The sequence below is a fragment of the Somniosus microcephalus genome, chromosome 15, assembly GCF_052327205.1.
Source record: "Somniosus microcephalus isolate GS21.2 chromosome 15, FLI_Smic_1.0, whole genome shotgun sequence".
NCBI classification, from domain to species: domain Eukaryota; kingdom Metazoa; phylum Chordata; class Chondrichthyes; order Squaliformes; family Somniosidae; genus Somniosus; species Somniosus microcephalus.
The window spans coordinates 4,290,829-4,306,255 of NC_141001.1; the positions used below are offsets into that span (position 1 = coordinate 4,290,829).

At 63.4% G+C, this 15,427-nt stretch overlaps 1 protein-coding gene across 2 annotated transcripts in view; it reads left to right on the top strand.

Annotated features, from left to right (window-relative positions):
* Positions 1 to 15,427, top strand: part of nr1h3 (nuclear receptor subfamily 1, group H, member 3) — a 301,887-nt gene that overhangs the window by 188,740 nt on the left and 97,720 nt on the right. For both annotated transcript variants that reach the window (XM_086007467.1, XM_086007466.1), the window contains one exon: positions 14,034 to 14,303. In XM_086007467.1, the coding sequence (XP_085863593.1) occupies positions 14,034 to 14,303 (270 nt within the window). The remainder of the gene's footprint in view (positions 1 to 14,033; positions 14,304 to 15,427) is intronic.

Sequence of the window (15,427 nt, forward strand, 5' to 3'; positions counted from 1 at the left end):
GACCAGGTCCGCTCCGTCACTGACCAGCTCCGCTCCGTCACTGACCAGCTCCGCTCCGTCCCTGACCAGCTCCGCTCCCTCCCCGCCCAGGTCCGCTCCTCCCCGACCAGCTCTGCTCCGTCCCCGACCAGGTCCGCTCCGTCCCCGACCAGGTCCGCTCCGTCCCTGACCAGGTCCGCTCCTCCCCGACCAGGTCCGCTCCTCCCCGACCAGGTCCGCTCCGTCCCTGACCAGCTCCGCTCCTCCCCGACGAGGTCCGCTCCTTAATCCACTGGCTCCACTCCGTCCCTGACCAGCTCCACTCCATCCCTGACCAGCTCCGCTCCGTCCCTGACCAGCAGTGCTCCATCCCTGACCAGGTCCGCTCCATCCCTGACCAGGTCCGCTCCGTCCCTGACCAGCTCCGCTCTGTCCCTGACTAGGTCCACTCCGTCCCTGACCAGCTCCGCTCTTCGCCGACTAGGTCCGCTCCTCCCCGACCAGGTCCACTCCATTCCGACCAGGTCCACTCCATCCCTGACCAGGTCCGCTCCGTCCCTGACCAGGTCCGCTCCGTCCCTGACCAGGTCCGCTCCGTCCCTGACCAGGTCCGCTCCGTCCCTGACCAGGTCCGCTCCTCCCCGACCAAGTCCGCTCCTCCCCGACCAGCTCCGCTCCTCCCTGACCAGCTCTGCTCCGTCCCTGACCAGGTCCGCTCCTCCCCGACCAGCTCCGCTCCGTCCCTGACCAGGTCCGCTCCATCCCTGACCAGGTCCGCTCCGTCCCTGACCAGGTCCGCTCCGTCCCTGACCAGGGCCGCTACGTCCCTGACCAGGTCCGCTCCGTCCCTGACCAGGTCCGCTCCGTCCCTGACCAGGTCCGCTCCGTCCCGGACCAGGTCCGCTCCTCCCCGACCAAGTCCGCTCCTCCCCGACCAGCTCCGCTCCTCCCTGACCAGCTCTGCTCCGTCCCTGACCAGGTCCGCTCCTCCCCGACCAGTTCCGCTCCGTCCCTGACCAGCTCCGCTCCACCCCGACCAGGTCCGCTCCTCCCCGACCAGGTCCGCTCCTACCTGACCAGGTCCGCTCCGTCCCCGACCAGGTCCGCTCCGTCCCTGACCAGGTCCGCTCCGTCCCTGACCAGGTCCGCTCCTCCCCGACCAGGTCCGCTCCGTCCCCGAACAGCTACACTCCTCCTTGACCAGCTCCGCTCCGTCCCTGACCAGCTCCGCTCCGTCCCTGACCAGGTCCGCTCCTCCCTGACCAGGTCCGCTCTTCCCCGAGCAGCTCCGCTCCGTCCCTGACCAGGTCTGCTCCACCCCGACAAGGTCCGCTCCTCCCCGACCAGCTCTGCTCCGTGTCTGACTTGCTCTGCTCTTCACCGACCAGGTCCGCTCCGTCCCTGACCAGGTCCGCTCCGTCCCTGACCAGGTCCGCTCCGTCACTGACCAGCTCCGCTCCGTCCCTGACCAGCTCCGCTCCGTCCCTGACCAGGTCCGTTCCATTCCTGACCAGCTCCGCTCCGTCCCTGACCAGCTCCGCTCCTCCCCGACCAGGTCCGCTCCGTCCCTGACCAGGTCCGCTCCGTCCCTGACCAAGTCCGCTCCATCCCTGACCAGGTCCGCTCCGTCCCTGACCAGATCCGCTCCTCCCCGACCAGGTCCGCTCCTCCCTGACCAGGTCTGCTCCGTCCCTGACCAGCTCCGCTCCATCCCTGACCAGGTCCGCTCCTCCCTGACCAGCTCCGCTCCGTCCCTGACCAGCTCCGCTCCGTCCCTGACCAGGTCCACTCCTCCCTGACCAGGTCCGCTCCTCCCCGACCAGGTCCGCTCCGTCCCCGAACAGCTACGCTCCTCCCTGACTAGCTCCGCTCCGTCCCTGACCAGCTCCGCTCCTCCCCGACCAGCTCCGCTCCGTCCCCGACCAGGTCCGCTCCTCCCCGACCAGGTCCGCTCCTCCCCGACCAGCTCCGCTCCGTCCCCGACCAGGTCCGCTCCTCCCCGCCCTGGTCCGCTCCTCCCTGACCAGCTCCGCTCCGTCCCCGACCAGGTCCGCTCCTCCCCGACCAGGTCCGCTCCGTCCCTGACCAGGTCCGCTCCTCCTCGACCAGGTCCGCTCCTCCCTGACCAGGTCCGCTCCGTCCCCGACCAGGTCCGCTCCGTCCCTGACCAGGTCCGCTCCGTCCCTGACCAGGTCCGCTCCTCCCCGACCAGGTCCGCTCCTCCCTGACCAGGTCCGCTCCGTCCCTGACCAGCTCCGCTCCGTCCCTGACCAGCTCCGCTCCGTCCCTGACCAGCTCCGCTCCTCCCCGACGAGGTCCGCTCCTTAATCCACTGGCTCCACTCCGTCGCTGACCAGCTCCACTCCATCCCTGACCAGCTCCGCTCCGTCCCTGACCAGCAGTGCTCCATCCCTGACCAGGTCCGCTCCGTTCCTGACCAGGTCCGCTCCGTCCCGGACCAGCTCTGCTCCGTCCCTGACCAGGTCCGCTCCTCCCCGACCAGCTCCGCTCCGTCCCTGACCAGCTCCGCTCCGCCCCGACCAGTTCCGCTCCTCCCCGACCAGGTCCGCTCCTCCCTGACCAGGTCCGCTCCGTCCCCGACCAGGTCCGCTCCGTCCCTGACCAGGTCCGCTCCGTCCCTGACCAGGTCCGCTCCTCCCCGACCAGGTCCACTCCTCCCTGACCAGCTCTGCTCCGTCCCTGACCAGCTCCGCTCCGTCCCTGGCCAGCTCCGCTCCGTCCCTGACCAGGTCCGCTCCACCCCGAACAGGTCCACTCCTCCCTGACCAGCTCCGCTCCGTCCCCGACCAGGTCCGATCCTCCCCGACCAGGTCCGCTCCTCCCCGACCAGGTCCACTCCTCCCCGACCAGGTCCGCTCCGTCCCTGACCAGCTCCGCTCCGTCCCTGACCAGCTCCGCTCCGTCCCTGACCAGCTCCGCTCCGTCCCTGACCAGCTCCGCTCCGTCCCTGACCAGCAGTGCTCCATCCCTGACCAGCTGTGCTCCGTCCCTGACCAGCTCCGCTCCGCCCCGACCATCTCCGCTCCGTCCCTGACCAGCTCCGCTCCGTCCCCGACCAGGTCCGCTCTTCCCCGACCAGCTCCGCTCCGTCCCTGACCAGGTCCGCTCCTCCCCGACCAGGTCCGCTCCTCCCCGACCAGCTCCGCTCCGTCCCTGACTAGCTCTGCTCTTCCCCGACCAGGTCCGCTCCGTCCCTGACCAGGTCCGCTCCGTCCCTGACCAGCTCCGCTCCGTCCCTGACCAGGTCCGCTCCGTCCCTGACCAGGTCCACTCCGTCCCTGACCAGGTTCGCTCCTTCCCTGACCAGGTCCGCTCCATCACCGACCAGCTCCGCTCCGTCCCCGACCAGCTCCGCTCCTCCCGGACCAGGTCCGCTCCGTCCCTGACCAGGTCCGCTCCGTCCCTGACCAAGTCCACTCCTTCCCTGACCAGTTCCGCTCCGTCCCTGACCAGCTCCGCTCCTCCCCGACCAGGTCCGATCCTCCCTGACCTGGTCCGCTCCTCCCTGACCAGGTCCGCTCCTCCCTGACCAGGTCTGCTCCGTCCCTGACCAGGTCCGCTCCGTCCCCGACCAGCTCCGCTCCGTCCCCGACCAGCTCCGCTCCTACCTGACCAGGTCCGCTCCATCCCTGACCAGCTCCGCTCCGTCCCCGACCAGCTCCGCTCCTCCCTGACCAGGTCCGCTCCATCCCTGACCAGGTCCGCTCCGTCCCCGACAAGCTCCGCTCCTCCCTGACCAGGTCCACTCCATCCCTGACCAGGTCCGCTCCATCCCTGACCAGCTCCGCTCCGTCCCCGACCAGCTCCGCTCCTCCCTGACCAGGTCCGCTCCGTCCCCGACCAGGTCCGCTCCGTCCCTGACCAGCTCCGCTCTGTCCCTGACCAGATCCGCTCCGTCCCTGACCAGCTCCGCTCTTCCCCGACCAGGTCCGCTCCTCCTCGACCAGGTCCACTCCATCCCTGACCACGTCCGCTCCGTCCCTGACCAGGTCCGTTCCGGCCCGGACCAGGTCCGCTCCTCCCCGACCAGCTCCGCTCCTCCCTGACCAGCTCCGCTCCGTCCCTGATCAGGTCTGCTCCACCCCGACCAGGTCCGCTCCATCCCTGACCAGCTCCGCTCTATCCCTGACCAGATCCGCTCCGTCCCTGACCAGCTCCGCTCTTCCCCGACCAGGTCCGCTCCTCCCCGACCAGCTCCGCTCCGTCCCCGACCAGGTCCGCTCCTCCCCGACCAGGTCCGCTCCTCCCCGACCAGCTCCGCTCCGTCCCCGACCAGGTCCGCTCCTCCCCGCCCAGGTCCGCTCCTCCCTGACCAGCTCCGCTCCGTCCCCGACCAGGTCCGCTCCTCCCCGACCAGGTCCGCTCCGTCCCTGACCAGGTCCGCTCCTCCTCGACCAGATCCGCTCCTCCCTGACCAGGTCCGCTCCGTCCCCGACCAGGTCCGCTCCGTCCCTGACCAGGTCCGCTCCGTCCCTGACCAGGTCCGCTCCTCCCCGACCAGGTCCGCTCCTCCCTGACCAGGTCCGCTCCGTCCCTGACCAGCTCCGCTCCGTCCCTGACCAGCTCCGCTCCGTCCCTGACCAGCTCCGCTCCTCCCCGACGAGGTCCGCTCCTTAATCCACTGGCTCCACTCCGTCGCTGACCAGCTCCACTCCATCCCTGACCAGCTCCGCTCCGTCCCTGACCAGCAGTGCTCCATCCCTGACCAGGTCCGCTCCGTTCCTGACCAGGTCCGCTCCGTCCCGGACCAGCTCTGCTCCGTCCCTGACCAGGTCCGCTCCTCCCCGACCAGCTCCGCTCCGTCCCTGACCAGCTCCGCTCCGCCCCGACCAGTTCCGCTCCTCCCCGACCAGGTCCGCTCCTCCCTGACCAGGTCCGCTCCGTCCCCGACCAGGTCCGCTCCGTCCCTGACCAGGTCCGCTCCGTCCCTGACCAGGTCCGCTCCTCCCCGACCAGGTCCACTCCTCCCTGACCAGCTCTGCTCCGTCCCTGACCAGCTCCGCTCCGTCCCTGACCAGCTCCGCTCCGTCCCTGACCAGGTCCGCTCCACCCCGAACAGGTCCACTCCTCCCTGACCAGCTCCGCTCCGTCCCCGACCAGGTCCGATCCTCCCCGACCAGGTCCGCTCCTCCCCGACCAGGTCCACTCCTCCCCGACCAGGTCCGCTCCGTCCCTGACCAGCTCCGCTCCGTCCCTGACCAGCTCCGCTCCGTCCCTGACCAGCTCCGCTCCGTCCCTGACCAGCTCCGCTCCGTCCCTGACCAGCAGTGCTCCATCCCTGACCAGCTGTGCTCCGTCCCTGACCAGCTCCGCTCCGCCCCGACCATCTCCGCTCCGTCCCTGACCAGCTCCGCTCCGTCCCCGACCAGGTCCGCTCTTCCCTGACCAGCTCCGCTCCGTCCCTGACCAGGTCCGCTCCTCCCCGACCAGGTCCGCTCCTCCCCGACCAGCTCCGCTCCGTCCCTGACTAGCTCTGCTCTTCCCCGACCAGGTCCGCTCCGTCCCTGACCAGGTCCGCTCCGTCCCTGACCAGCTCCGCTCCGTCCCTGACCAGGTCCGCTCCGTCCCTGACCAGGTCCACTCCGTCCCTGACCAGGTTCGCTCCTTCCCTGACCAGGTCCGCTCCATCACCGACCAGCTCCGCTCCGTCCCCGACCAGCTCCGCTCCTCCCGGACCAGGTCCGCTCCGTCCCTGACCAGGTCCGCTCCGTCCCTGACCAAGTCCGCTCCTTCCCTGACCAGTTCCGCTCCGTCCCTGACCAGCTCCGCTCCTCCCCGACCAGGTCCGATCCTCCCTGACCTGGTCCGCTCCTCCCTGACCAGGTCCGCTCCTCCCTGACCAGGTCTGCTCCGTCCCTGACCAGGTCCGCTCCGTCCCCGACCAGCTCCGCTCCGTCCCCGACCAGCTCCGCTCCTCCCTGACCAGGTCCGCTCCATCCCTGACCAGGTCCGCTCCGTCCCCGACAAGCTCCGCTCCTCCCTGACCAGGTCCACTCCATCCCTGACCAGGTCCGCTCCATCCCTGACCAGCTCCGCTCCGTCCCCGACCAGCTCCGCTCCTCCCTGACCAGGTCCGCTCCGTCCCCGACCAGGTCCGCTCCGTCCCTGACCAGCTCCGCTCTGTCCCTGACCAGATCCGCTCCGTCCCTGACCAGCTCCGCTCTTCCCCGACCAGGTCCGCTCCTCCTCGACCAGGTCCACTCCATCCCTGACCACGTCCGCTCCGTCCCTGACCAGGTCCGCTCCGGCCCGGACCAGGTCCGCTCCTCCCCGACCAGCTCCGCTCCTCCCTGACCAGCTCCGCTCCGTCCCTGATCAGGTCCGCTCCACCCCGACCAGGTCCGCTCCATCCCTGACCAGCTCCGCTCTATCCCTGACCAGATCCGCTCCGTCCCTGACCAGCTCCGCTCTTCCCCGACCAGGTCCGCTCCTCCCCGACCAGGTTCGCTCCAGGTCCGCTCCTCCCGACCAGCTCCGCTCCGTCCCTGACCAGGTCCGCTCCGTCCCTGACCAGGTTCGCTCCTTCCCTGACCAGGTCCGCTCCATCACCGACCAGCTCCGCTCCGTCCCCGACCAGCTCCGCTCCGTCCCCGACCAGCTCCGCTCCTCCCGGACCAGCTCCGCTCCGTCCCCGACCAGGTCCGCTCCTCCCCGACCAGGTCCGCTCCGTCCCTGACCAGGTCCGCTCCTCCTCGACCAGATCCGCTCCTCCCTGACCAGGTCCGCTCCGTCCCCGACCAGGTCCGCTCCGTCCCTGACCAGGTCCGCTCCGTCCCTGACCAGGTCCGCTCCTCCCCGACCAGGTCCGCTCCTCCCTGACCAGGTCCGCTCCGTCCCTGACCAGCTCCGCTCCGTCCCTGACCAGCTCCGCTCCGTCCCTGACCAGCTCCGCTCCTCCCCGACGAGGTCCGCTCCTTAATCCACTGGCTCCACTCCGTCGCTGACCAGCTCCACTCCATCCCTGACCAGCTCCGCTCCGTCCCTGACCAGCAGTGCTCCATCCCTGACCAGGTCCGCTCCGTTCCTGACCAGGTCCGCTCCGTCCCGGACCAGCTCTGCTCCGTCCCTGACCAGGTCCGCTCCGTCCCTGACCAGGTCCGCTCCGTCCCTGACCAGGTTCGCTCCTTCCCTGACCAGGTCCGCTCCATCACCGACCAGCTCCGCTCCGTCCCCGACCAGCTCCGCTCCGTCCCCGACCAGCTCCGCTCCTCCCGGACCAGGTCCGCTCCGTCCCTGACCAGGTCCGCTCCGTCCCTGACCAAGTCCGCTCCATCCCTGACCAGTTCCGCTCCGTCCCTGACCAGCTCCGCTCCTCCCCGACCAGGTCCGATCCTCCCTGACCTGGTCCGCTCCTCCCTGACCAGGTCCGCTCCTCCCTGACCAGGTCTGCTCCGTCCCTGACCAGGTCCGCTCCGTCCCCGACCAGCTCCGCTCCGTCCCCGACCAGCTCCGCTCCTACCTGACCAGGTCCGCTCCATCCCTGACCAGCTCCGCTCCGTCCCCGACCAGCTCCGCTCCTCCCTGACCAGGTCCGCTCCATCCCTGACCAGGTCCGCTTCGTCCCCGACAAGCTCCGCTCCTCCCTGACCAGGTCCACTCCATCCCTGACCAGGTCCGCTCCATCCCTGACCAGCTCCGCTCCGTCCCCGACCAGCTCCGCTCCTCCCTGACCAGGTCCGCTCTGTCCCTGACCAGATCCGCTCCGTCCCTGACCAGCTCCGCTCTTCCCCGACCAGGTCCGCTCCTCCTCGACCAGGTCCACTCCATCCCTGACCACGTCCGCTCCGTCCCTGACCAGGTCCGCTCCGTCCCGGACCAGGTCCGCTCCTCCCCGACCAGCTCCGCTCCTCCCTGACCAGCTCCGCTCCGTCCCTGATCAGGTCCGCTCCGCCCCGACCAGGTCCGCTCCATCCCTGACCAGCTCCGCTCTATCCCTGACCAGATCCGCTCCGTCCCTGACCAGCTCCGCTCTTCCCCGACCAGGTCCGCTCCTCCCCGACCAGGTTCGCTCCAGGTCCGCTCCTCCCGACCAGCTCCGCTCCGTCCCTGACCAGGTCCGCTCCGTCCCGGACCAGGTCCGCTCCTCCCCGACCAGGTCCGCTCCAGATCCGCTCCTCCCCGACCAGCTCCGCTCCTCCCTGACCAGCTCCGCTCCGTCCCTGACCAGGTCCGCTCCTCCCCGACCATCTCTGCTCCGTCCCTGACCAGCTCCGCTCCGTCCCTGACCAGGTCCGCTCCTCCCCGACCAGGTCCGCTCTTCCCCGACCAGCTCCGCTCCGTCCCTCACCAGGTCTGCTCCACCCCGACCAGGTCCGCTCCTCCCCGACCAGCTCCGCTCCGGCCCTGACCAGGTCTGCTCCACCCCGACCAGGTCCGCTCCTCCCCGACCAGCTCCGCTCCGTCCCTGACTTGCTCTGCTCTTCCCCGACCAGGTCCGCTCCGTCCCTGACCAGGTCCGCTCCGTCCCTGACCAGGTCCGCTCCGTCAATGACCAGCTCCGCTCCGTCCCTGACCAGCTCCGCTCCGTCCCTGACCAGCTCCGCTCCGTCCCTGACCAGGTCCGCTCCGTCCCCGACCAGGTCCGCTCCTCCCTGACCAGGTCCGCTCCTCCCTGACCAGGTCCGCTCCGTCCCTGACCAGGTCCGCTCCGTCCCTGACCAGGTCCGCTCCGTCCCCGACCAGCTCCGCTCCTCCCTGACCAGGTCCGCTCCATCCCTGACCAGGTCCGCTCCGTCCCTGACCAGCTCCGCTCCGTCCCCGACCAGCTCCGCTCCTCCCTGACCAGGTCCGCTCCGTCCCCGACCAGGTCCGCTCCGTCCCTGACCAGCTCCGCTCTGTCCCTGACCAGGTCCGCTCCGTCCCTGACCAGCTCCGTTCTTCCCCGACCAGGTCCGCTCCTCCTCGACCAGGTCCACTCCATCCCTGACCAGGTCCGCTCCATCCATGACCAGGTCCGCTCCGTCCCTGACCAGGTCCGCTCCGTCCCTGACCAGGTCCGCTCCGTCCCTGACCAGGTCCGCTCCTTCCCTGACCAGGTCCGCTCCGTCCCTGACCAGGTCCGCTCCGTCCCGGACCAGGTCCGCTCCTCCCCGACCAGCTCCGCTCCAGGTCCGCTCCTCCCCGACCAGCTCCGCTCCGTCCCTGACCAGGTCCGCTCCGTCCCTGACCAGGTCCGCTCCGTCCCGGACCAGGTCCGCTCCTCCCCGACCAGCTCCGCTCCTCCCTGACCAGCTCCGCTCCGTCCCTGACCAGGTCCGCTCCTCCCCGACCATCTCTGCTCCGTCCCTGACCAGCTCCGCTCCGTCCCTGACCAGGTCCGCTCCTCCCCGACCAGGTCCGCTCTTCCCCGACCAGCTCCGCTCCGTCCCTCACCAGGTCTGTTCCTCCCCGACCAGGTCCGCTCTTCCCCGACCAGGTCCGCTCTTCCCCGACCAGCTCTGCTCCGTCCCTGACCAGGTCTGCTCCACCCCGACCAGGTCCGCTCCTCCCCGACCAGCTCCGCTCCGTCCCTGACTTGCTCTGCTCTTCCCCGACCAGGTCCGTTCCGTCCCTGACCAGGTCCGCTCCGTCCCTGACCAGGTCCGCTCCGTCACTGACCAGCTCTGCTCCGTCCCTGACCAGCTCTGCTCCGTCCCTGACCAGGTCCGCTCTTCCCCGACCAGGTCCGCTCCTCCCCGACCAGGTCCGCTCCGTCCCTGACCAGCTCCGCTCCATCTCTGACCAGGTCCGCTCCATCCCTGACCAGCTCCGCTCCGTCCCTGACCAGCTCCGCGCCTCCCCGACCAGGTCCGCTCCATCCCTGACCAGCTCCGCTCCGTCCCTGACCAGCTCCGCTCCTCCCCGACCAGGTCCGCTCCGTCCCTGACAAGCTCCGCTCTGTCCCTTACCAGCTCCGCTCCTTCCCTGAACAGCTCCGCTCCTCCCCGACCAGGTCCGCTCCGTCCCTGACCAGGTCCGCTCCTCCCTGACCTGCTCTGCTCCGTCCCTGACCAGCTCCGCTCCGTCCCTGACCACGTCCGCTCCGTCCCTGACCAGCTCCGCACTGTCCCTGACCAGCTCCGCTCCTCCCCGACCAGCTCTGCTCCGTCCCTGACCAGGTCCGCTCCTCCCTGACCTGCTCCACTCCATCCCTGACCAGCTCCGCTCCGTCCCTGACCACATCCGCTACGTCCCTGACCAGGTCTGCTCCATCCCTGACCAGCTCCGCTCCTCCCGACCAGCTCCACTCCGTCCCTGACCAGGTCCGCTGCGTCCCTGACCAGGTCCGCTCCATCCCTGACCAGGCCCGCTCTCGCCGCTGCTCTCAGTGAGTTTGAGCCTCCTCACCTCTGCTCTTTATTCCCCTGGCTCCGCTCCGTCCCTGACCAGCTCCGCTCCTCCCCGACCAGATCCGCTCTCACTGCTGCTCTCAGTGAGTTTGAGCCTCCTCTCCACCGCTCTTTATTCCCCTGGCTCTGCTCCGTCCCTGACCAAGTCCGCTCCGTCCCTGACCAAGTCCGCTCCGTCCCTGACCAGGTCCGCTCCGTCCCTGACGAGCTCCGCTCCTCCCCGACCAGCTCCACTCCGTCCCTGACCAGGTCCGCTCCGTCCCTGACCAGGTCCGCTCCGTCCCGGACCAGGTCCGCTCCTCCCTGACCAGGTCCGCTCCTCCCCGAACATCTCCGCTCCGTCCCTGACCAGCTCTGCTCCGTCCCTGACTAGGTCCGCTCCTCCCCGACCAGGTCCGCTCTTCCCCGACCAGCTCCGCTCCGTCCCTGACCAGCTCCGCTCCTCCCCGACCAGGTCCGCTCCTCCCCGACCAGCTGTGCTCCGTCCCTGACTTGCTCTGCTCTTCCCCGACCAGGTCCGCTCCTCCCCGACCAGGTCCGCTCCATCCCTGACCAGGTCCGCTCCGTCCCTGACCAGGTCCGCTCCGTCCCTGACCAGGTCCGCTCCGTCCCTGACCAGGTACGCTCCGTCCCTGACCAGGTCCGCTCCGTCCCTGACCAGGTCCGCTCCGTCCCGGACCAGGTCCGCTCTCGCCGCAGCTCTCGGTGAGTTTGAGCCTCCTCTCCTCTGCTCTTTATTCCCCTGGCTCCGCTCCGTCCCTGACCAGCTCCGCTCCTCCCCGACCAGATCCGCTCTCACTGCTGCTCTCAGTGAGTTTGAGCCTCCTCTCCTCTGCTCTTTATTCCCCTGGCTCTGCTCCATCTCAACAAGGTTCACTCTCGCCGCTGCTCTCGCAAAGGCGGGTAAAGGGAGTTAGGAAGCAGATCAGCCATGACCTCATTGAATGGCTGAACCGGCTCGAGGGGCTGAATGACCTACAAATTTTCCTGTGTTTCTATGATCAGATAGAACCGACTGGGATCGCCATTCACACTGTGTAATCTGTTCACTGACAGTCTCTCCTATTCACAGTGTGTAATCTGTTCACCGACAGTCTCTCCTATTCACAGTGTGTAATCTGTTCACTGACAGTCTCTCCTATTCACAGTGTGTAATCTGTTCACTGACAGTCTCTCCTATTCACAGTGTGTAATCTGTTCACTGACAGTCTCTCCTATTCACAGTGTATAATCTGTTCACTGACAGTCTCTCCTATTCACACTGTGTAATCTGTTCACCGACAGTCTCTCCTATTCACAGTGTGTAATCTGTTCACTGACAGTCTCTCCTATTCACAGTGTGTAATCTGTTCACCGACAGTCTCTCCTATTCACAGTGTGTAATCTGTTCACTGACAGTCTCTCCTATTCACAGTGTGTAATCTGTTCACCGACAGTCTCTCCTATTCACAGTGTGTAATCTGTTCACTGACAGTCTCTCCTATTCACAGTGTGTAATCTGTTCACTGACAGTCTCTCCTATTCACAGTGTGTAATCTGTTCACTGACAGTCTCTCCTATTCACAGTGTGTAATCTGTTCACTGACAGTCTCTCCTATTCACAGTGTGTAATCTGTTCACTGACAGTCTCTCCTATTCACAGTGTGTAATCTGTTCACTGACAGTCTCTCCTATTCACAGTGTGTAATCTGTTCACTGACAGTCTCTCCTATTCACAGTGTGTAATCTGTTCACTGACAGTCTCTCCTATTCACAGTGTGTAATCTGTTCACTGACAGTCTCTCCTATTCACAGTGTGTAATCTGTTCACTGACAGTCTCTCCTACTCACAGTGTGTAATCTGTTCACTGACAGTCTCTCCTATTCACAGTGTGTAATCTGTTCACTGACAGTCTCTCCTATTCACAGTGTGTAATCTGTTCACTGACAGACTCTCCTATTCACAGTGTGTAATCTGGTCACCGACAGTCTCTCCTATTCACAGTGTGTAATCTGTTCACTGACAGTCTCTCCTATTCACAGTGTGTAATCTGTTCACTGACAGTCTCTCCTATTCACAGTGTGTAATCTGTTCACTGACAGTCTCTCCTATTCACAGTGTGTAATCTGTTCACTGACAGTCTCTCCTATTCACAGTGTGTAATCTGTTCACTGACAGTCTCTCCTATTCACAGTGTGTAATCTGTTCACTGACAGTCTCTCCTATTCACAGTGTGTAATCTGTTCACCGACAGTCTCTCCTATTCACAGTGTGTAATCTGTTCACTGACGGTCTCTCCTATTCACAGTGTGTAATCTGTTCACTGACAGTCTCTCCTATTCACAGTGTGTAATCTGTTCACTGACAGTCTCTCCTATTCACAGTGTGTAATCTGTTCACTGACAGTCTCTCCTATTCACAGTGTGTAATCTGTTCACTGACAGTCTCTCCTATTCACCGTGTGTAATCTGTTCACCGACAGTCTCTCCTATTCACAGTGTGTAATCTGTTCACTGACAGACTCTCCTATTCACAGTGTGTAATCTGTTCACTGACAGTCTCTCCTATTCATTGTGTAATCTGTTCACTGACAGTCTCTCCTATTCACAGTGTGTAATCTGTTCACTGACAGTCTCTCCTATTCACACTGTGTAATCTGTTCACTGACAGTCTCTCCTATTCACAGTGTGTAATCTGTTCACTGACAGTCTCTCCTATTCACAGTGTGTAATCTGTTCACTGACAGTCTCTCCTATTCACAGTGTGTAATCTGTTCACCGACAGTCTCTCCTATTCACAGTGTGTAATCTGTTCACTGACAGTCTCTCCTATTCACAGTGTGTAATCTGTTCACTGACAGTCTCTCCTATTCACAGTGTGTAATCTGTTCACTGACAGTCTCTCCTATTCACAGTGTGTAATCTGTTCACTGACAGTCTCTCCTATTCACAGTGTGTAATCTGTTCACTGACAGTCTCTCCTATTCACAGTGTGTAATCTGTTCACTGACAGTCTCTCCTATTCACAGTGTGTAATCTGTTCACTGACAGTCTCTCCTATTCACAGTGTGTAATCTGTTCACTGACAGTCTCTCCTATTCACAGTGTGTAATCTGTTCACTGACAGTCTCTCCTATTCACAGTGTGTAATCTGTTCACTGACAGTCTCTCCTATTCACAGTGTGTAATCTGTTCACTGACAGTCTCTCCTATTCACAGTGTGTAATCTGTTCACTGACAGTCTCTCCTATTCACAGTGTGTAATCTGTTCACTGACAGTCTCTCCTATTCACAGTGTGTAATCTGTTCACTGACAGTCTCTCCTATTCACAGTGTGTAATCTGTTCACTGACAGTCTCTCCTATTCACAGTGTGTAATCTGTTCACTGACAGTCTCTCCTATTCACAGTGTGTAATCTGTTCACTGACAGTCTCTCCTATTCACAGTGTGTAATCTGTTCACTGACAGTCTCTCCTATTCACAGTGTGTAATCTGTTCACTGACAGTCTCTCCTATTCACAGTGTGTAATCTGTTCACTGACAGTCTCTCCTATTCACAGTGTGTAATCTGTTCACCGACAGTCTCTCCTATTCACAGTGTGTAATCTGTTCACTGACAGTCTCTCCTATTCACAGTGTGTAATCTGTTCACTGACAGTCTCTCCTATTCACAGTGTGTAATCTGTTCACTGACCGTCTCTGCTGTGCTGTATATTTTCTCTCAGCGGAGCAGCTGCCAGTGAAGCGTAAAAAAGGACCTGCCCCGAAGATGCTGGGGAACGAGGTGTGCAGTGTATGCGGGGACAAGGCCTCCGGCTTCCATTACAACGTGCTGAGCTGTGAGGGCTGCAAGGGCTTCTTCAGACGCAGTGTGATCAAGAGCGCACAGTACTCCTGCAAGAACAGCGGCCAGTGCGAGATGGACATGTATATGCGCAGGAAGTGCCAGGAGTGTCGACTCCGCAAGTGTCGGCGAGCAGGAATGTTGGAGCAATGTGAGTCAGAGAGCCAACAAACTACACCACACTGAGACACAGAAGTCAGTGAAGGATCCACTGGCTGAATCCAGCCAGTGTACAGATATTTCCCCGAGGGAGAGGGACTGAGACACCAGTCAGTGTACAGCTATCTCCCTGAGAGAGAGGGACTGAGAGACACCAGTCAGTGTACAGATATCTCCCTGAGGGTGAGAGACTGAGAGACACCAGTCAGTGTACAGATATCTCCCCGAGGGAGAGGGACTGAGAGACACCAGTCAGTGTACAGATATCTCCCTGAGAGAGAGGGACTGAGAGACACCAGTCAGTGTACAGATATCTCCCTGAGAGAGAGGGACTGAGAGACACCAGTCAGTGTACAGATATCTCCCTGAGAGAGAGGGACTGAGAGACACCAGTCAGTGTACAGATATCTCCCTGAGAGAGAGGGACTGAGGGACACCAGTCAGTGTACAGATATCTCCCTGAGAGAGAGGGGACTGAGAGACACCAGTCAGTGTACAGATATCTCCCTGAGAGAGAGGGACTGAGAGACACCAGTCAGTGTACAGATATCTCCCTGAGGGAGAGAGACTGAGAGACACCAGTCAGTGTACAGATATCTCCCTGAGAGAGAGGGACTGAGAGACACCAGTCAGTGTACAGATATCCCCGAGAGAGGGGACTGAGAGACACCATTCAGTGTACAGATACGTCCCCGAGGGAGAAGGACTGAGGGACACCAGTCAGTGTACAGATATTTCCCTGACAGAGAGGGACTGAGAGACACCAATTAGCGTATAGATATCTCCCTGAGAGAGAGAGGGACTGAGAGACACCAGTCAGTGTAGAGATATCTCCCTGAGAGAGAGGGACTGAGAGACACCAGTCAGTGTACAGATATCTCCCTGAGAGAGAGGGACTGAGAGACACCAGTCAGTGTACAGATATCTCCCTGAGGGAGAGAGACTGAGAGACACCAGTCAGTGTACAGATATCTCCCCGAGTGAGAGGGACTGAGAGACACCAGTCAGTGTACAGATATCTCCCTGAGGGAGCAGGGACTGAGAGACACCAGTCAGTGTACAGATATCTTCCTGAGAGAGAGGGACTGAGAGACACCAGTCAGTGTACAGATATCT